The 21,339-nt window shown below is 38.2% G+C and overlaps 2 protein-coding genes across 2 annotated transcripts in view; both read left to right on the plus strand.

Annotated features, from left to right (window-relative positions):
- The window catches only part of LOC133531521 (ommochrome-binding protein-like), a 302,438-nt gene that overhangs the window by 53,488 nt on the left and 227,611 nt on the right, over positions 1-21,339 (plus strand). The gene's annotated exons all lie outside the window — the stretch shown is intronic.
- Positions 7,554-20,931, plus strand: LOC133531625 (E3 ubiquitin-protein ligase RNF220). Its single transcript, XM_061869942.1, has 8 exons — positions 7,554-8,141; positions 10,314-10,517; positions 11,446-11,577; positions 12,794-12,865; positions 14,966-15,118; positions 16,586-16,651; positions 19,249-19,323; positions 20,573-20,931. The coding sequence occupies exons 1-8, from the start codon at positions 7,770-7,772 to the stop codon at positions 20,663-20,665; spliced, it is 1,167 nt and encodes a 388-aa protein (XP_061725926.1). The 5' UTR covers positions 7,554-7,769; the 3' UTR covers positions 20,666-20,931.

Here is a 21,339-nt window from a genome sequence, read left to right on the forward strand (position 1 = left end):
ATTTTTTTCAAGTTTAACATGCTACGTTCCATACCTCTTTAACATTTAGTTATTAGATTCTGGATTTTTTTGGTGAATTTCCACGTTTGACTTGCATATATTAAACATGGAATAAGGCCGGCGCCCCACTGCAGCGCACGCTATGTACACGACCCACGTTCCTATACAAAATTTCGTGGGCTTGCCCACGGTTTGTATTAAAACGTGGGCCGTGGATGTAGCGTGCGCAGCAGTGGGGCGCCGGCCTTATACATGTGTTCATAACTTTCCTTTTCAGCTTTATTGGCATTTTACTTTTAAACACTTCTTTTACGACGGTTTATAATAGACCCCCAAAATAAGTCAGACCGCATCGTTCCAAAACACTCTACGAGTCTCCATTCGTAATAATTAATTAAAGAAATAAAAGTTTAAAATTTAATAAAAACGCCATATTTTACGTATTTTATTATACAATCAAAACAATGAACTTATACAAATTTACGCAATTGTTATGCAGTAAATAATCCTACTTAACTACTTTTACAGTACATATGGTGCTACTTTATAGCACTAGTGCAAAAATAAGCATATTACGTTACTGTGTCGAGCATTTAAAGGACCATATGTACTGTAAAACGTTGTACGATACATGTGCGAATAGGTAATTCGCAACTCGTGTCGATTTAAAACACTCCCTTCGGTCGTGTTTTAATTTATCGCCATTCGTTTTGAATTTCCTATTTTTCGCACTTGTATCGTAATGTACTATTAACGATCTCTACTATAGTTGACAAATAGTAGTATCCGCAATTCGGACCGTATCTTACAAAGTTTTTTTTTTTTTACAAAAAAGTTGTCAATTGTACTGTCAATTGATGTTCGTTAATTCATTATTTTCGTATTATTTTATTGAAATTTCTTTCGTTTTGTTTTATTGTGGTAATTAAAGTTAATTGTTAGAATACCTTCAGATTACATTTTTTCAGGTAGTATTTTTTGATGGCTGACTGACGTGAAAATTTTTGTGTACTACACGAGATCAAAGTTATTTACATCTCGTGCGCTTTTGAGTCCCTTACTACGCTCAATATTCTAAATTAGATTATATTATAGAATCTTTCGCTTGCACGGGACTCAAAACAAGCACTCGAAGAAATATCAAACTTTGCTCTCTTATTGTACAAATAACTATTGCAAATTTTAATTTTTTGTATTACTAATTTATTTAAACTTGCCCCCAATTCAGACCAACCCCTATAGACTGCGCTATAACCGCGACAATCGAAGTTCGTCAATTGCGGGCATTTTTCTCTGTCACTCTAATTACGTCATAGTGAGAGTAAAAGAGAAAGATCCCCGCAATTTGCGAATTTCGGTTTTCGCGGTAGGCCCCCTGAGCTTATAAGACGACTCGGGGTCACCGCCCGTGTGATATTTTTTTTATGATACAGGAGCCAAACGAGCAGACGGATCACCTGATGGTAAGCGATTACCGCCGCCCATGGACACCTGCAACACCAGAGGGGTTGCAAGTGCGTTGCCGGAATTTAAGATGGGAGTACGCTTGTTCTTGAAGGTTTGAAGGTGCATGTCGGTTTTTGGGTCACAAATCTACATACGTGTACGACTGTACGTGTACCAAAGTCCAGTTGTTCCGGAGTAATCGGATGTTAGAGTTATGAATCGGATGGAGGGTTACGTTTTTTCCTTTTAAGGTACGGAAACGGAACCCTAAAAATCGCGAAAATTGCGGATTTTGTAGATTTGGGCGAATATAACCCTAAAGGACTAGTTTTTAGGGTTCCGTACCCAAACGGTAACCACGGGACCCTATTACTAAGACTCCACAGTCCGTCTGTCTGTCCGTCTGTGACCCTGTATCTCATGAACCGTGATAGTTGAAATTTTCTCAGATTATGTATTTCTGTTGCCGCTATAACAACCAATACTAAAAACAGAATAAAATAAATAATTAAAGTTGGGCTCCCAAACAACTAACGCGTGATTTTATTTGCCGTTTTTTGCGTAGGTAATGGTATGGAGCCCTTCGTGCGCGAGTCCGACTCTCACTTGGGCGGTTTTTGATAGTACAGTCAGCGTCAAATACTTCGTAGCAGTCAAAGTGGCCAAATAGTTCGGTACACCATACTAAATATATGGTGTACCGAACTATTTGGCTACTTTGACTGCTACGAAGTATTTGACGCTGACTGTACCATTACAAGGCGTCTTTAAGGTAGACTAAATTTGCTACAATACTAGACTAGAATTTATTGTCTCTGTAGATCTAAAGATTTCTTCGAACTTGCATTCATATGCTAAGTAGGTATAGGTAAGTGCAGTGATTGTTCTAATTTCTAATTTTTATTAAGTAAAAAACTAGTTTTGAGGTAAAATACTAGTTTGTTTATACCTACAGTAGAATACGCATATAATGACATCGAAGGGAAGTGATCAAGTGACAAATAAAGCGGATGTCAAAGAAAGCATAGTGGATTAACTTCTTATTTTTGTTAACTTTTCCAAATTAATCTCAAATTCCTTTGTGAGAGATGAGTTTTATTAACCAGTACCAACTGAGTAAACGCCCGATATAGTAAACACCCCTATAATGGAACAGGCATCAGTAATGGGATGGTATAGACAAATTCTGTAAAACAAGTATTTACCATCAGTTTTTAATCGCTGCCAACATTTTTCCATAAACAAGAGCCAAAGAGCTGCTTAAGTTACATTTTTCATTGATATTTGTTAGTTTGAAAGTTAATAGTGCCTTACATTCCATGACTGGAGCATTTCATATGGGATTTAGAAACAGCGCGCCAAGCGGAACGTTTTGGATTCTCAAAATCCCATAGGTACAAAATGAGACTTAACGTAAACGCGTACGTCACGTTACGCCATCGAATAAATTTACACTAGGGGTACAGGCCCGATAAATTGGCGCTATAGGATAGTTTTTATAACCAAAATCATCTTTTGAGAGTGTGAAAAGTAGGTGGAAGTTTGTATGGCGAAACAATAACCGCTGGACCGATTTAGATGAAAGGCCATGCCTGGATAAGCTAAGTGAATCTGCCCCCAGCGAGTTTTGGCTTGTAATTTTTTTTTTTGATGATATGGCTTTATATTAGCAAGTATGCAAAATATCAGCCCCCCAAATGTTATAGATTTTGGTAAAAAAAAAGCTTAAAAAGATCTTTATTCAATTTTTTTTTTCTAGCGAGCCGATTTTGACGTGCGTCACATATATTATGCATATAGTAAAGGCAATTATACGACATCAATTTTATTATAGAACACACTGCGATACAAAAAAAAATGAAAGTACTTTTAGATCGGCGACACCTCCAAGTTTTTCAGATAAAGATAAAGATAGTTTATTATTCAAGTAGGCATATTACAATGCGCTTATGAACGTCAAATAAAGCTACACCGGCTCTAGCCCTACATCTCTGACCCGAGAAGATTTAAATCCCCCCTCAATTGGAGGAGGGTATCCCAATATGGACCGGCAAGAAACTCGGCGGGACACATCTTTTCAAAACATTACATCTTATAATTGACATGCATTAAATAAGAAAAATAAAATACAATTTAGATTACTATAGAAATCATGCGTAATTGCATGATACAGTAGCTACTTTTCTTTATAGAAAATTGATAAAAGAATATAATATATGTATGTCATATAAAATCATACAAATACGTAGCTCTTTCAGAAAACATATCGAATTCTTATAAAAGAAAAAGAAAATGAAATTAATAAAGAAATGAGAATAAAATCACTTTAATGACTGCTCGATAGATCATATTTTTTTAGTGTTTTATATCTATTAATGCCACTAGTAATAATCAGATAAAAACTTCTATTAGGTATTAAATGCCTTAATCACAGGGTATAAAATTAAAACTAAACTAGCCATAAAATAAAACTACCTACTTAAAAATTAAACTAATATTAAATAAAACTAAAAGTAAAAGATATACTAATGAACAAATTAGTTATAAAAAGAATACCCCTTCTAAAGCCTCCGCCTGCGGCAAAGATCCCATAACGCTACCTCCGCGTTACCTCTCTGTATTGCCAGGGATATACGCTGGGAGAGCGCCAGCCCTATGGTCTCCAGTGGCGTCGATCAGCCGTGCCGACAGGGCCCCCATGAATGTTTTCATGTCCGCCGACCAAGGTCCCATTGTCTCCACTGCAAGCGCCGCAAACTCATAATCTTGCAGTAAAGATGAGTATTTGCGGCGCTTGAGTAGTTGGGCCTGGTCGGCAGCAGCGCCGGCTTGTGCGCGGGTAGCCTGGATGTGGGACAGCGCAAAGGTGTCTACGCATGTGGCGTCCCACACCAAAGGCCTACCCAGTCTCCACGGCACCAATGTGGCTCCATCCGGTCGCTTGCCATCGTCTCCCGCCATGCCTGTGGGTTCTAAAGTAGCAGGCACAGAGACGGTAGCAAGCGACCGCCGAATCAGATCATTAATAGTGCCGTGGCGATATAATCGGCCGGCGCTTTTGGTGCATGAGAGGCCATGTCGGCCTAGCCGGTCCACGTCCTTGCCGCATACACAGGTATGGGCGGAGCATATTTTGGCTCCAATAATGAGAATATACATTATATAAGTCTGACAGATTGCTATACCTACAAAAAGTATTTGATGTGCTTTCTTACCTGAGCTGTGTCACCTATATAATGATTTTACATATACACACAGTACAATGATTTTAATTGCTACTTGTTTTTACAGTTTCTGGTTTGGACCATGCATGTTTGTCTGTCAAGTAGTCCTCGACTCTGTAATAAGCCTTCAACATCAATGACTTCTTTAAGTACCTAATTCTTAAGAGCTAGCAAAGGTAATCTTAAAGCATCGTCAGGTAACTTGTTATAAAAATGAATGCATTGCCCAACGAATGACTTTTGTACTTAGCGGACACGAAACTTTATGATAGAAAGCTTATTTTTATTTCTAGTGTTATAGTTATGAACATCTAAATTCTTAGTGAAGGAGTCTAGGTTCTTAACAACATAAATAATACAATCATAGATGTATTGGGAAGTGTCGTCAAGCTCACCATACTTATTAACCTATCGAATGAGCTAATGGATTTACGGATACTGGAAAGCGATATAATGTAAATGTATTACATACCTATACGAGGCCTGGATGTTAGTGAGATGACGATATGAGTTGTGCTGGTGTCCGACTTTATTACCTACATATAACATGAGTATCACATGATTATCCACCTGGTTTCTTGAGCTTAATAGTCGCCTCCAAACCTCCCCTTATAGCGACCCCATTCCTCACACAAAGTTTACCTTAAGTTCATATTAGCCTCACTGGATCACTGTTCACTCTGAGTACTGATAACGTTGGTCACAATATACCAGAGACATATCATTATTCTAATAACACCATAAGAACGTTCTTGACTTGATCTAAAAGCAAATATCACTGCCGCGTCGATTTGTTCGCACACAACCTCCTTTTTCCTACTGTCGTTCTCATCTACCCTCTCAACTTCCCTCAAAAAATCCCAATAACCTAGAAGCGGTTACTTAAACGTGACTACTAACGCCATCTACTCCATGACGTTGGCAAATATTAGCTGGATCGCAATACGTTCGCGACAGGAAGCTACAGTTAAAATATTAATTTCTTTGAAAAGTTCTCTTAATGATTCACGTGCTCTTAAGTTACGAATGGCTCTCTATTGTAAGACAAATATAGTTTGTATGTCAGCTGCTCTGCCCCAAACCAGAATACCATATGACATTACACTATGAAAATATATATAATAGACAAGGCGAGCTGTCTCAACATTGGTCAATTGCCTGATTTTCCTAACGGTGTAAGCGGCCGAACTTAGTTTCTTTGCTAGCGTTCTTATATGAGGACTCCATTGTAGATTTATGTCCAATGTACTAACACTTAGTTTTAAACCTTAAATGTTACTAACCATTATGGACCATTGTTGTCTTTTGAAATAAATAAATTAAATTAAATTAAATTAAACCATGAAACAGTGCTTTATCTACCATCTCTAAGTATTCATTATTCAAAAGTATCTTCACTTGATCACTTTTGATTGTATATAAGTGCCAATTACATCCACACTTTATCAGACCTGGGCTATAACCGCGTACATCGAAGTAAGTCAATTGCAGGCATTTTTCTCTGTCACTCTAGTTACGTCTTAGTTGGAGTAAAAAAGAAAGACCCCCATTTTGCGAATTTCTATTTTCGCGCTAAGCCCCCTGATATCAGACCCGATTTCGGGCCCGAGAAAGAGTATTTTGCCGTTTCACCAAATAAATATTAGCACATCGTTTACATTATTTTAAATGTAAAAAATGGTTCATTGCAAAAAATATGAAACATTGAACAATTTTGGCAATTAGAGACAAAGTATTTTTTTAACGAAAACGATTATCAGACATGAAATCGGGACTGATTTCGGGTCCGAAATCGGGAAGTGTGGATGTAATTGATGCTTTCCGCATCTTCATATCAAGTGCCAATTACGTCCACACCTTATCAGGCCTGATATCAGACCCGATTTCGGGCCCGAGAAATAATAATTTTCCTTTTCATCAAATATAAGCACATCGTTTACAATATACAAATCCTCTTTATTGCACAACCTCTGAAAAAATGTAAATGGAAACACATATAATACATAGATAGAGGTAAACAACAGGCGGCTTATCGCTACAGAGCGATCTCTTCCAGATAACCTTTAGGTAGTAGAGAAAAGAAACTTAATTTAAATATAATATTTGAAATGTAAAAATATGGTTCATTTGCAAAATAACAAATATTGAACATTTTGGCAATTAGAGCCAAAGTACTTTTTACTTTTCAAATATTGTTAACGATGTGCTGATATTCCGTGAAAAGAAAACGCTTATCAGGCCCGAAATGGGGACATTTCGTGAAGATATCGAAGTGTGGATGTAATTGGCGCTTCATCAATAATATTGGTCACTTCCACACCACCAGGGCTATACCTAAACGCGAAAATCGTAAGTTTGCAGATTGCAGGCACTTCTCTGTCACTTTAATAAAACTACGTCTCATTGATCGGAAAATTTAATTAGATTGACGAAAACTTGTTCCCGTCTGGGCTGATTTTACCATTATCTGCTTATTTTTTGCGCATGGCAACATTATTGAATCGTAAACTTAAAAATCGTCGCCCCATCCCTAGAATATCACTCTATGTGTCAAATATTTATAATCTGTGGTTTGTAGCGAAAAGTGGACGCCAATTATTGGGCTGTACATTCTTGGGATGAGCAATCCCGGGTCGAGCATTCTCGGTACGGGCCAATAATGTGCGACCAATATTCGGCGTCCACTAAATGGATTCGCATTATAGGGTCGTGTATTATTGGGTTGAGCGTTATCAGGCTGTACAAGCTCGGTCCGGGCCAATAATACGAAGCCACTGTTTGTACAGGGCAATAATGTACAACCCGATAATTGGCGTCCAAAAAAGTGGTCGCCAATTATTGGGATGTACATTATTTGGCTGTGCATTAACCGGACTCAAAATAGTAAACCAAACGAACTATTTATTTATTGTTGTTGATATCTATTACGTACTGAAATTACAATAATTAAGCCAAAAATGCCTAGAAGAAAAGTGGTCGCAGTTAAATCGAAGTTCCATATAACGAACAAAATCATTTAATTCAATTTATATTCCGCGTAATCTGTGATGCATTTAGATTGAAGTGTACCTATCCGCAATAACAAAACTGTAAACTGAAATGTTACCCGTTTTACTTTTTAATAACATGGAAGGGAGTTCTAATTCGCTGAATAACAATGGTAATAACGCTTTCGGACAATTATATGACGAAAATGTGATTTTAAATTCTGTTAGGAGTCGTAAAAAGGTCTCGGAGACTGCTAGTTGCCCAGTTTGTAGCTGTACTATTAGGCAAGGGGAACTGGAGTCACATTTGAATTTAGAATTGGATCGGTTGTATAAGCTTTCAAACGGTGGTAATAAAAGGAAACTGAGTGTGAACAGTTCAAGTAACAATAGCTTTAACCCTTTACCTGGATCGAGTACGGAAGAAGTGCCTGACGACCAGGAAGTGGACGTGTCAGGATGCCCGGGAAGTGATGTTTATCAGGTATGTTTACATTTTTTAAGCTAATAGGGGCATCTGATGTTTACTTGTGAAGGTATTAAATGTACAAGCTACTTATAATATGTTTAGAAAACAGCAGACTCTATGTATGCTCACTAAAATTGAATTATTTTTTTTAAATTAACTATGCACTATGCCATTCCGTTTCTTAAATGTACTTAGCCATACCAGTTGCTTGATCATATGGATTAAGTCCCATTGAAATAATAATCTGTAAACATTATAAAACCTTTGATCAGTGTTTTGAGAGGCACACTTGCTGCTTTGTTACTAGATTTGATAATATTACATTTTCGTGCATAATATAAACACTATCAGCCTATATTATGCTGAATATCTCATCTAATCACTTTTTACATTGATTAAAACTTTCAATATTGTTTACACTGCCAGATATTAAAAAGCAGTCTTCTGTGAACAAAATGTTCTAAGAAGATTGCCTTTTAGCACAGAATAAATAATAGTACTACCACATAACAGAATAAATAATAGTATACAGAAATGACACTTCCTACAAAACTGAAGTTTTACAGCAATGCAGAGACGAATTATGCTGTTCTTCTAATGTATGGCACTATCCCTTCTGGCCATATAGGGTTGTCAAAATTCAAGTCATTATCTTCAACGGACAGACGGGGACATCAAGCTGTGTCAACCCTAATAATTGCTTGGAGCAATGCTGAGCTAAACAGAGCCAAGAAAAGCCGAAAGGAGGAATGTTGCCCCACTGCGTTTAGTATCTAGCAGTTATACTTGTATGTTTATTAATAGCAATATAAAATGATAAGAAATTAATAATTAATAACTATAGATTAGGTGTACACAGAATGATATATCCTTATTAAATTTTTCAGACAGTGATGATCCATTTATTCAATTCTAAGCCCTTAACATGTCATAATATGCTGCATATGATAGCCTGAAAAAAATTCCAAGTGCCAGCGAAAGACCATTAAATTTATTACACCACATATGGTGCTACTTTACTGGACTTCATTAAGCACTTTATGTGTGTCGATATAGGGCCATATGTGCTGTAAAATGTTGTACGATACACATACCTGCAACTCGATAACCTCTAGTGGCCCACAATACAGGAAAAATATTCAGCCAAATTTGAATCAATGGTATAATATAATAGAGTTGAATTTGTATTGTTTTAAATTCAAACAAAGCAAAAGCAACTCTGTTCCATTTATTATTTGGTCAAATTTCATTGTAGGTATTTTGTACTAGTAGTACCGTAAAACTACACAACTATAGTCCAATACTGCAACTATGGTCCACAAGTTCGAAAGGAAATTAAGTACCTATACCAATGTTCCTTGTGGTTTACTCCTAGTTTTACCTTCCATTTATAAACATACTTTGCCTTAGAACTACAAAAATATAGTAAAATACACACCTGAATGAGAAAAATTGAGTTTATTTGTGGACCATAGTTGGGAGCTTTGGACTATAGTTGGGTGGTTTTACGGTAGTTTTGTAGTAGTAGGACAACCCTCTGGTTAAAACATTCATTTTAATATATCATCACTCGTTGCGAATTTCCTACTTTTCGCACTTGTATTGTAATGTACTACTTATAACATTAATTCAGTGCTAAAGGCCCTTTTGCTTTGAATGAATACAACTGGAGTATGAAATTGTCAGGTGTTTGGACCCCAAAGTATGTGCTTTCTAAGACAGAGCTGTGAAATGGATCAATGTTTTTTCTATTTTCTTAATATTCATTAATAAAAATGTATTTTATTGTCCATGATAGAAATAGGAACACTATAAATGTCAGATGAATGGATCATTTAAGGCATACGATTCCATCCAGGTTCAGACCTTATAAGAACAAGTTCTTTGCGTTGTGTTAGTAAACTGTTCCCAAACACTTCTGGGTCCATCATCAAATCAACTGTTTCTGCCATAACTATTATTTCGGTATCAGATGGGTTAAATCAGCCCCCCTTTTCGCATCGGAAGTGGCCTTTGTTTTTGTACTTTCAGCAAGTTCCGTGACAGACTATCAAATAAATCCGATTTGCGTCACTTTTATGGGAAACCAGTACGAAATATTGCAGCCGAAATATTGCAGCCGGCTCTTCTACCAATATTCATATAAGTTTTCTCAAGGTATACTTTAACAAACTTTAAACATTCCAGCGAGTCCACTCTAACCGCCTCCGGCGCCTTCGCGCCAGACGGCGAGGCTCTCCTCCTCCGGCCACAGGCGAGTGCCCAGTCTGCAATGTCAACATGCCCACCTCGAAACTGCAGAGGCATGCCCTCCGCTGCTTGAAACGGACAGGGGCAGCTATAGATGAAGATGTGCCGGATTCCAGCTCTGACGAAAGCATCGATGTTGAGGTAATTATATTTTTTTAAGGAGTAAAATTACAAATCACTCGCTCAGTCAAAACTGGACTTGTTTATGTGAAGTTGTGAACGCTATAAAAATGAGCTCTTCTAGTGAAGAAAATATAAATGTTCCTGGCAAAAAATGCATCACTTTTTATTTTCTTATTTTCTCACAGTAGTCGTGAAAAGCACTATGTAATGTCTCGGCTGGAAACGCTAAAGATGGACTCGTATTATTTCAAATTCACTCTTCCATCTTTGAGCGGTTTTCCAGCCTCTCCTACAATGTACTATTATTTCTTTCTTTTTCTTTGCTGCGCTGGCCGTGGGTGAAATAATGTATACTGCAACATTGTCTTGACTGTGACTGCGGTATATTGAACAACGATTTTATAGTTATTTGTTTTACATGGGGGCAATATATGGTGTTACTTTACCGCACTAGGGCGATAATTAGCATGTTACGTAACTATGTCGAAAATTTAAAGGGCCATATGCACTGTAAAATGTTGTACAATACATGTGCGCATAGGTAATTCGCTACTCGTGCCGATTTAAAACACTCCCTTCGGTCGTGTTTTAATTTGTCTCCGCTCGTTGCGAATTTCCTATTTTTCGCACTTGTATCGTAATGTAATAACTACTACTGCTCGCTGAAGTGTCGCCGTCTGGATCCCTTTGTTTGACATAATTATTGAAAGTCATAATGTAATGATTGTCAGATTATCATTAGTCATAACTCTGAAACCGTTAACTTCTCAGGATTTTCGTTAGGTTATCCTATACCTATATAGGTTAGGTTAGATTTGTTTTATGCCAATCCTGAAGTTGCGCGGTTTAAAAAAAGCAAAGTATGACTAACGAAAATGCGGACAAACAATACATTATGACTTAAAAGTTTATGGGAAACAATAGAGACCCGTTGCCGTGGTTGCAGAACGACCCGCCGGGCGGGTTCGGCGCGGAGTACCAGTGGTGCGGCGAGTGGCGCGTGCGCGCGGCCGCGCTGCAGGCCGCCGACGCGCGCGCCGCCACCTGCGTGCGCCGCGCCTCGCACGACCGCGCCCTGGTGAGCGCGCCGCGTGCAGCCAACTGTGTGAGGCCTGAGTGGCCGCTCGAAGCGGGGCGTGCAGCGTGGCGTCGGGCTCACAAGCGATTTGAGCGGCGTGCCCTAAGGCCGCTCCTATACGTTTGCATTTGTTGAATGCACGCGCCGCCCTGCTGCACGCAACACGAGCGTCCACTCAGGCCGTACACTTTGGCTGCTGCTCGACGCTTTAATTAACTTCACTACAAAAATAACTTTGTTTTACATACAATTTGTATAGTAGACAAACTGCGTGCTTGCCATACGTAACTTTCTAGATCGTCTGGCAGGTAGAAAATCCCGACCAAATTGTCTGGTTTATTTTTTATAACTAGTAAGATATTTCATTTTTACTTATAAAAATTACACACTGCCTCAAGAATCTTTTTATGATTTTTTTGTAAAAATATTTTACACTCGCAATGTTAAAGACCCGACCAAATTGTCAGGCTTATTTTTTATGACTACTAAGATATTTAATTTTTACTTGTAAAAATACAGATTGAAAAAATCTTTAAAAATCTGAAGGTTGATATAGCCCCGCTGCCCGCAGCCAGACTTGCATTGCTGAGTTAGGCTATGATAGAAGTTTCAGGCATATTTTCAGCTTGCCTCAAGGACCTACCCCAAAATGTCTACCAGCTCTCCGTCTATTAGCGCTCATTAGACGCCGACGCTCAAAAGACGCTAGTGTGGGCAGGCCCTTAAGTTGGCGGTTTGAAGCGTGTGATAACGCGCGCATACTAAAAACAAATTTTGCAACTTATGGTGACTGTCATATTAGCGGTTATAATCGCAAGTGAAATGTGGACTAGACGCTAGCGAGCAAAACAGATTAAATAAATTCATAAATTTTACTTTGACCGGAGCGATTGGCGCGATTACCGACTACGGTGACTGCTTACCATTAGGCGATCCGTATGCTTGTTTGCCAACGACATAATATTAAAAAAATCTATTGTCAACTTATATTTTACTATAATATAATAATAATTCAGCCTATATACGTCCCACTGCTGGGCACAGGCCTCCTCTATAGTCCCCACGCTAGCCCAATGCGGATTGGGGAATTCACATACACCTTTGAATTTCTTCTCAGATGTGTGCAGGTTTCCTCACGATGTTTTCCTACACCGAAAAGCTAGTGATAAATATCAAATGATATTTTACAATAAACTTTAAATATGTTATTATTCAGGTGGTAGACGGTGACGAAGACACGGAGCTGTACGGACCACCTCAATACTCACCTTCGAGAATTGCACCTGATGTAAGTCTTAACAGTGTCATTTTCCATATCTTAGAGTCCGTCTAAGTTAACTAGGCATTCAAAGTGTAACAAAGCCATTACGCCACTATGAACATTATACCTGACTAAGACAAAATGTATGCAATTTCAATCTTATAATTCAAATTCAAGACACAAATATGAAATACAATGACACACCCGTGGAAGAGACAAGTTGTACAACATTTTTAGGCTTAAACATAGATACCCATTTAAACTGGAAAAAACATGTAGACACAATATGTACAAAGTTGGATTGGTTTGTATACGCATTAAGGAGATTCGGAAAAACTGTTCCTACACAAGCTGCTAGGACAGCCTACTATGGATGTGACGTCGACATTAAACTACGGTCTCTTAATATGGGGAAATTCTGTGCATGTTGATAAGGCCTTTATACTGCAAAAAAAGTGCGTACGTGCAATTACAAATGCGTGGTACACAGATAGTTGCAAACCTATTTTTAAAAAACACAATATTCTACCTTTGCCGTGCATGTACATTAAAAAAGTTTGTATCGTTGTAAAGACTCATATGGAATATTTTAAGTTGCGCTCAGACATGTTTAAAGGAAACCAAAGAGCTCAATATAGGACCCTTCCGTATCAGCCTCCCTGCCGTGCGGATATATATAAACGGAATGCCTACAATACTTGCATAGAAATTTTTAATAAACTACCTGATAGTATCAAGCTGTTGCACGATTTAGAATTTAAGAATGTATTAATTAAGTGGCTTCAAGAACATTGTTTTTATTCAGTGAAAGAATATATGAATATGTCATATTAACATATAGGGATTAGAATAAGTAGATTATAAGTATATTTTAATATTTGCATGCTGTTTCGGCTGAATACTGTGACAATATTTAATGTAACACCTTGTACCTACGTATTCTTGCAAATAAACGCTTCTATTCTATTTTCATCTTCAGACTGACAACATTCAGGGATAAGTAATTTTACACAAAACTTATCGATTATTCTTTATTGTTTGTATTTCCTGCAATCTGTAAAAATGTTACACAACGACGCTTTTATTATGCTACAAATTTAACATACCATTGCAGCTAATTTTAAGTTTACGGGGCTCCCCGCGGATTACATCGATTTCGACTAGTTTTGAGTCGTTACTCCTACATTTGCACTATAGATAGAATTATACGACAATCGGCTATCGGTTCTTCAATCTTTTATCTCCATTCTTGTCTGTGGGATTTTGTAAGAAATGATCACTTATTTTTTATATCTATTTTTTAAACAATGTCTAAAAAAAAAACACTTTTTTCGTTACTAGATTGCTGTGAAGGTTTTACATGTACGAAATCTACACATTTAGGTTCGTCTTTGACGTCTCTAAAACTGGTCAGAGATTTAAATTTTAAACTAATTAACATAAAAGTTATGGCCAGTAAATCAGTTTTTTGGCCTAAAATTGTTCAACTTTGATGCCAAATATCCCGAAGACTGAACTTTGAAGTAAATATGGGATACTATATTATATTGCTTATAGCCGTTGCGGTTAATATGATAAGCTACAAAAAACATTAGAAAACTAAGGGAGCGAAAGTCATTGGCGTTAGGGACCCCCTGTAAAGACAAACTTGAAATTAACTAACCATTTATACAAGTAATACAACATCGTATGTAGATTATCCCATATTTAACCCTTTGAACTCCACGCCTATTGTGTGCGGCGCGTCATCGTGAACCTTGTCGGAATGCACGAAGGTTTAAATTGGACTGTAGCATTGCATCAATTAATGTCTTTGGGGGTCAAAGGGTAAAAAAAATTTCTGTAGAGTACTGTATTTACCTTAGTAAATCATACGATATAATTTGGGTATTTCCAACGGTTCGTCAACACAAACATCACGCGGTACGACCACTCTACTCGCCAGTCCAACATCAACTGACCGTAACAGTAAGGGACCGTCACCATGACGTAAGCGCTCGAGACGTCTATACACTACATTGTCTAAAATAATTTTATTTTTCTTCAAGTACTCTTACTATTCTCAAGTTTTTACAATTATGTATCTCAACTAATACACATGTTTCACGACTAAACTTGATTTTACAGGCAGAGATCACACCACCAGAACAACCGTCCGAGGAGCATCCAAGCTCGGAGAACGGGATCATAGAGAGAGTTGTCTCAGATGTGCACATTAGTTTCACTGACCCAGAACCAGTGCGGGACAAACCGAATGGGCTGGTGGAAGCCAGTGCAGAGGTATGTAGTCATAACTGTCCGAGGGGCATCTAAGCTCAGAGAATCAGGTCACAGAGAGAGTTGTCTCCGATGTGCACATTAGTTTCACCGACCCAGAGCCAGTGCGGGACAAACCGAATGGGCTGGTGGAAGCCAGTGCAGAGGTATGTAGTCATAACTGTCCGAGGGGCATCCAAGCCCAGAGAATGAGGTCACAGAGAGAGTTGTCTCCGATGTGCACATTAGTTTCACCTACCCAGAGCCAGTGCGGGACAAACCGAATGGGCTGGTGGAAGCCAGTGCAGAGTTATGTAGTCATCGCCTAGGCATTACACGGTGAGATCACACCACCAGACACAGTCTGAGTAACCAAGCTTTAAGAATGGGGTCACAAAGAAAGATCCCAACTAGCAAAACAGTCCTATAAGAATTGATTTACTCAGCCTGTAATCATATAACAGCCGAATTACGGTTGTTGTAACACCGCTATATCGTATAATAGCGGTTATCACTACTAAATTTGTGTTAAAATCATGTCGTATTAGTACATTACGATACAAGTGCGATAAATAGGAAATTCGAAACGAGTGGCGATAAAGTTGCGAATTATCTATTCGCACATGTATCGTACAACGTTTTACAGTACATATGGCCCTTTAAATGTTCGACACAGTAACGTAATATGCTAATTTTCGCACTAGTGCTGTAAAGTAGCACCATATGTACTGTAAAAACGTTTACAACACTATCTTTTAGCACTTTTATTCCAAACTTTAAACAAATGCCGAGTTAACGCTATTAAATCACTTATATTCAGCACTATTGTTGTATAGAAAACATATAACAGCTATATACTCGTAATTGCTAATTTCCTGAATTTGGTGCTTTAATACAACATGTTACCCAGCTCTCTTCTCTGTTCCTATAAAAGCATTGTAAAAGCAATCCAATAACTATTTAGCAACAATGTCACCGATGTGCATATTAACCAAGCGCGACAAACGGAATAGGCCAGCACAGAGGTAATCATTGCAATCCTTTGAACGATGCAGCAATTTTATATAACACTCCATAGTGAACCTTATTATAATGCCTGAAGGTCGATTAAACGTTAACCATGCGCGTCTGTGGACGTCTTTGGCGGTCAAATGGTTAAACATTTACCCCCTTATTCATAAACGTGTACTAAAGTTACGAAGCCGCTAATAATCGTTTGTCCCTTTCCATCATACTAATACGTCGGAAAGGGACAAACGATTATTAGAGGCTTCGTAACTTTAGTAGACGTTTATGAATAAGGGGGTTAAGCCCCAGTTCGTACATTTTGGCAAATCTGTGTTAAATTTTACCTGCTACCACGCAAGGCTCGGACACCGGTTAAACTTACACGGGCACACAATAAACTCGGTGTAGACGTGGATAAACCATGAAACGAATAATTAAAATGGTTGAAATACCGTATTAATTGTTTTTATTTTTTGTTTACAGACTAGAGTACAAGCACTAAAAGCCAGGATAAGAGAATTGGAAAGCAAGCAGAACAGCGCTTCAGAAGTAAGTAACCCTAAACACTGCCATAGAGTATCAAGTGTCCTCTGAGCCCCATACATTCGTATTTAGATTCTAAATTGTGCGAAGGTTCGCACGCTTGGGAGGGCTGTCGCACGGTGGGCTGGATGGCTAGAAAAGAGGACATTCGCACTTTTTTCAGAAAATAATTTTTTGAAAAATGTTATCCGATAGAGAATTATAAGGAATAATAAATGTGGTACACATTTTTTCGAAATAAGGCATATTGACAGCAGAAAAAAATAGTCTGTTTTTTTGTATGGGACCCAAAAATAGGTATCTTGTTTCTCAGAAACTATTAGAGGTCCCGTTCTCTACCTTTCAAGACTTTGTTTTTCTACTTTTATAGAGTAGGAAACGATAAGCAGATTTTTATACAGGTGCTGGTTTTTTTTTAGTCCAGTAAAAAGTCCACACATTTTTGATTTTTTCGTTTGTCTTTTTTGGGATTCCTGATTATTTTTCGATAGTTTTAGGTTTATACTCTGGTGTTGCAGGCATCCATAGGCTACGGTGACTGCTTACCATCAGGCGGGCCGTATGCGTGCTTGCCACCGTCGTGGTATAAAAAAAAATATACTGAACAACTTTGACTATGGGGTCTATGGGGCCAACCCCGGAATCGCGAAAAAAAATTCATGGGTGTTTGATACATTTTAGCTGCTCCATTTTCTATGGGAGGATTTTTTTTTTTTCGCAATTTCGGGGTTGGGCCCATAGTAAGTAGTTGCTCAGTATAATTCCAAAACCTCCCTGGCAACGGGAATGCACAAATCTTTTGGCCACCTTGTATATTTAGAAGAATGTGAGAAAATCTTTGATATACATTATTAAATCGAAACGACTTGGAAACTTCGACGCGAATGTCATAAATCGCCCGTACTACAATACAATACGATGTCATAATATTTTCGCAAGTGTAGTCATATTATTATTATTTCACGACCGGTCTGGCCTAGTGGGTAGTGACCAAGTGACCCTGCTTATGAAGCCGATGGTCCAGGGTTCAAATCCCGGTAAGGGTATTTATTTGTGTGATGAACACATACATTTGTTTCTGAGTCACGGCTGTTTTGTATTTATTTTGAGTTGATTCTTAAGCGAAGTTGGGCACCAAAGGTTTGGCCTAGTGGGTAGTGACCCTGCCTACAAAGCTGATGGTCCCGGGTTCAAATCCTGGTAAGGGCATTTATTCGTGTGATGAGCATGGATATTTGTTCCTGAGTCATGGGTGTTTTCTATCTATTTAAGTATTTATAAATATTTATATATTATATATATCGTTGTCTAAGTACCCTCAACACAAGCCTTATTGAGCTTACTGTGGGACTTAGTCAATTTGTGTAATAATGTCCTATAATGTCCTATAATATTTATTTATTATAATTTTTTTGCGAGTTCGCATATACATGCACGAATATAAATTAGTACATCATGTAAGAATCATTATTTATAAGTAGCTTATATTTTGATAATACTTTTATTTGTGATTAGCTTATAAAAGAATAACAATTGACTCGTCACTGGTTCCCGCCATTTTGAATTGTTATAAAAAGGCGGGTAAGCTGGGGGCCTACCGCAAAAACCGAAATGCTGAAATTGCGGGGACCTTTCTCTTTTACTCTCACTAAGACGTAATTAGAGTGACAGAGAAAAATGCCCGCAATTGACGAACTTCGATTTTCGCGGTTATGCCCTAGAGTTGTGCCCGCTCGGTCTTTAAAAAGAGCGCTCCGATCTCGGTCAATCGGTCAAACGAACTAGTTCGCTCTTTTAGGTCCTTTAGTTCCTTTAGTTCAGGAGCAAATCTCGAGATTTGAATGAGGATGACTAGGTTATATCTTGCTCTCGCTCGCAAATAAACAGAGCGAGAGCGTAAGAGAGCGAATTTCTTGACCTTGACTCATTCCGATCATTCGCTCCCGACCGATTTGTTACGTGGTACTGAGGGCGAACCACGTTCGACGTGTTGCCTCTCTGTCGCACTTGTAAATTCGTACGTAAGTGTGACAGGGAGGCAACCCGTCGAACGTGGTTCGCGGTAGGCCCGCTGACATACCGACTACTGAACTAAAGGACCGAGACCGATTAAGAGCGCTTAAGATGAACTAGTTCCTTTCGGTCTGTGGTGGGATTTCATTCCTTTTAGTTCTTCGGTCCTGACCGACTCAAGCCTATTATGCCCAGTTCGAGTACGGACAAGTTATAGTGAAGACGTCTTTGAATATTTATTGTAAATTGGTTGTATATATTGTAACAAACGAATAAAGATAAAATATTGGTTCAAGTATTAGTTTTCATCATCAACCCAACAATCACATATGTTTACAATCACTTACTTAAATTTCGGTCTGTCCATTGTGTACAGTCACGTCTGAAAACATCGACACGATCGAAGTACCAAAAATATGTATACACGACCTTACGGCCCATACATTAGGGTAGCGTATACATATTTTTGGCACTTTGTCCGTATCGATATTTTCAGACGTGACCGTACCATCATAGTTGTTTTTAAACACCTTCTAAATGCAGGAAGATTTTTTATTTTTGCTTGTTTGATGGATTGTGTGTGGTTGCAGGCTAAGTGTCTGATCTGCCTCGGGGCCTACACGTCGCCCGCAGTCTCCATACAGTGCTGGCACGTCTACTGTGAGGTAAGCATTCAGTAGTCATGGTAACCAGAGGTATACTCTGGCAAACCAATTTGGCAGTAGAAAAAGGCGGGAAATTCGAATAAATTCTCAGAATCAAATTTATTTGACAGGAAATACCTTTGCTTCCTACTATAGGGACCGTGCGCGTTGGAGGGTCTGCCATCTTTTGGCCTGAATCGGAACAATAAACATGTAAATTTACACGTCACGTGTTTTCTTGTGCATAGTAGGTTCTGCCATCTTGTGGCCTACATTGGAACAATAAACATCACATTTACGCCTCGCGCCAAAAATCTGACGGCTCCTGTGCTGCCTCCTACAGTTCATGCACGCTCCCTATAACGTGCTTACGTCACACATATAAAGTTTTAAGTCATAATGTATTGTTTCTCCGCATTTTCGTTAGTCATAATTTGGTTTTTCTCAGAAACGTAACTTTTCGGGATTGGCATGAAACAAACCTAACCTATCTATAGGATAACCTTACGAAAATCCTAAAAAGTCAACGGTCTAAGAATTATGACTAATGATAATCTGTCTGTCATTACATTATGACTTTCAATAATTATGTCAAACAAAGGGATCTGATAGAATACATTTACCACGACATACTTAAAAACTAAATTTCATCTCTCTCATTTCTCTTCATTCATTTCATTTCTCTTTAAGAGAGGTATGGGCATTGTGAATTTCATCTCGCTTTGTGTGGTAGGGCACAGCCAGTGGATGGCATTCCAGATCTAGAGCAGAGCCCAACTGGGGAAGTACCTCCACCTTACAGAAAACCGCAGCCAAATAACACTAGACCCTACTCATAGTGTTGTGTTCCTGCCGGTGAGTAAGGTTGCCAGAGCTCAACGAGGGGGGGGGGCGGGGTTAGGGTCGGCAACGCGCATGTAACTCCTCTGGAGTTGCAGGCGTCCATAGGCTACGGAGACTGCTTGCCATCAGGCGGGCCGTATGCTTGTTTGCCACCGAAATAGTATATAAAAAATTTTTTTTTCATCTCATACAAAAACCTACACTGTCACATTTTTACAAGCTTTTATTTAACTTCACGTGTATGTATCTTTGTTGCTTGCTTTGTATGTATGTCCTGGAATCTTGCAAGTTAAATTTGACCCACTTCCCGGTTTTCGATTAAGCTGAAAATTTGCATACATATAAGTCGGGAGACAATGCAAAAAAAGTACAGTCAGCGATAAAAGCTTGTACCAAAATTGAAATTTTTGCCAAAACTTTTTTCCAGGTGTGCTGGCTAGAGTCACTCAAAGCTAAGAAAATATGCCCTCAATGCAACGCGATCACAACCGCACAACACTTGAGAAGAATCTACATGTGAACATTATGTTTTGACTTGATCATATGCTTTTTTTTCTGTGTACAATATTATAATTGGGAGAATCAACTTTTTGACTGACAGTTTTGAGTGTCTTGCCTTACACAAAATGTCTCTGGAGTTACCAGGAAACCTGGGTTCTCATATACATAATTTCTGTTTATTACATTTAATAAATAAATAAATATAATAGGACGTTATTACACGAATTGACTAAGTCCCACAGAAAGCTCGATAAATCTTGTGTTGTGGGTACTTAGACAACGATATATATAATATATAAATACCTAAATAAAAGAAATAATCGTGCTCACATAAATAAATGCCCTTACCGGGATTCGAATCCGGAACCATTGGCTACATGGGTTTTTTTTATTTATTTTAATAGTTACCATAAACTGAAACAGAAAAGCCATTATTTAAAAGTTGTACACGGATTTGGGTCGGTCAAAAAGTTGATTAGCTCAAAAATAATTTTATTTCACCCATACTCAAGAGTTTTGATACAGAATCCTAGGGGCAAGTATGATTATTTGGCTTATGTAGTGGCTAAAGACCGATTGATATGTATACTATGATAATCTTTAAATATGAAGAGTGACCACAAGTTTTTAAGGGATTCTTTGAACATATTGACATAATCAGTGTATATCCCAGATACAAATATTACAGTTCGA

This window comes from Cydia pomonella, chromosome 25 (genome assembly GCF_033807575.1).
Source record: "Cydia pomonella isolate Wapato2018A chromosome 25, ilCydPomo1, whole genome shotgun sequence".
Taxonomy (NCBI): Eukaryota; Metazoa; Arthropoda; class Insecta; order Lepidoptera; family Tortricidae; genus Cydia; species Cydia pomonella.

Bases quoted from the DNA above. Each gene is read 5' to 3' on its own strand.
- LOC133531625 (XM_061869942.1), top strand. From the start codon at position 7,770: ATGTTACCCGTTTTACTTTTTAATAACATGGAAGGGAGTTCTAATTCG. The intron at 10,518-11,445 runs GTAATTATATTT...CCGTGGTTGCAG, and splicing joins ACGAAAGCATCGATGTTGAG to AACGACCCGCCGGGCGGGTT. The intron at 15,119-16,585 runs GTATGTAGTCAT...TTTTGTTTACAG, and splicing joins TGGTGGAAGCCAGTGCAGAG to ACTAGAGTACAAGCACTAAA.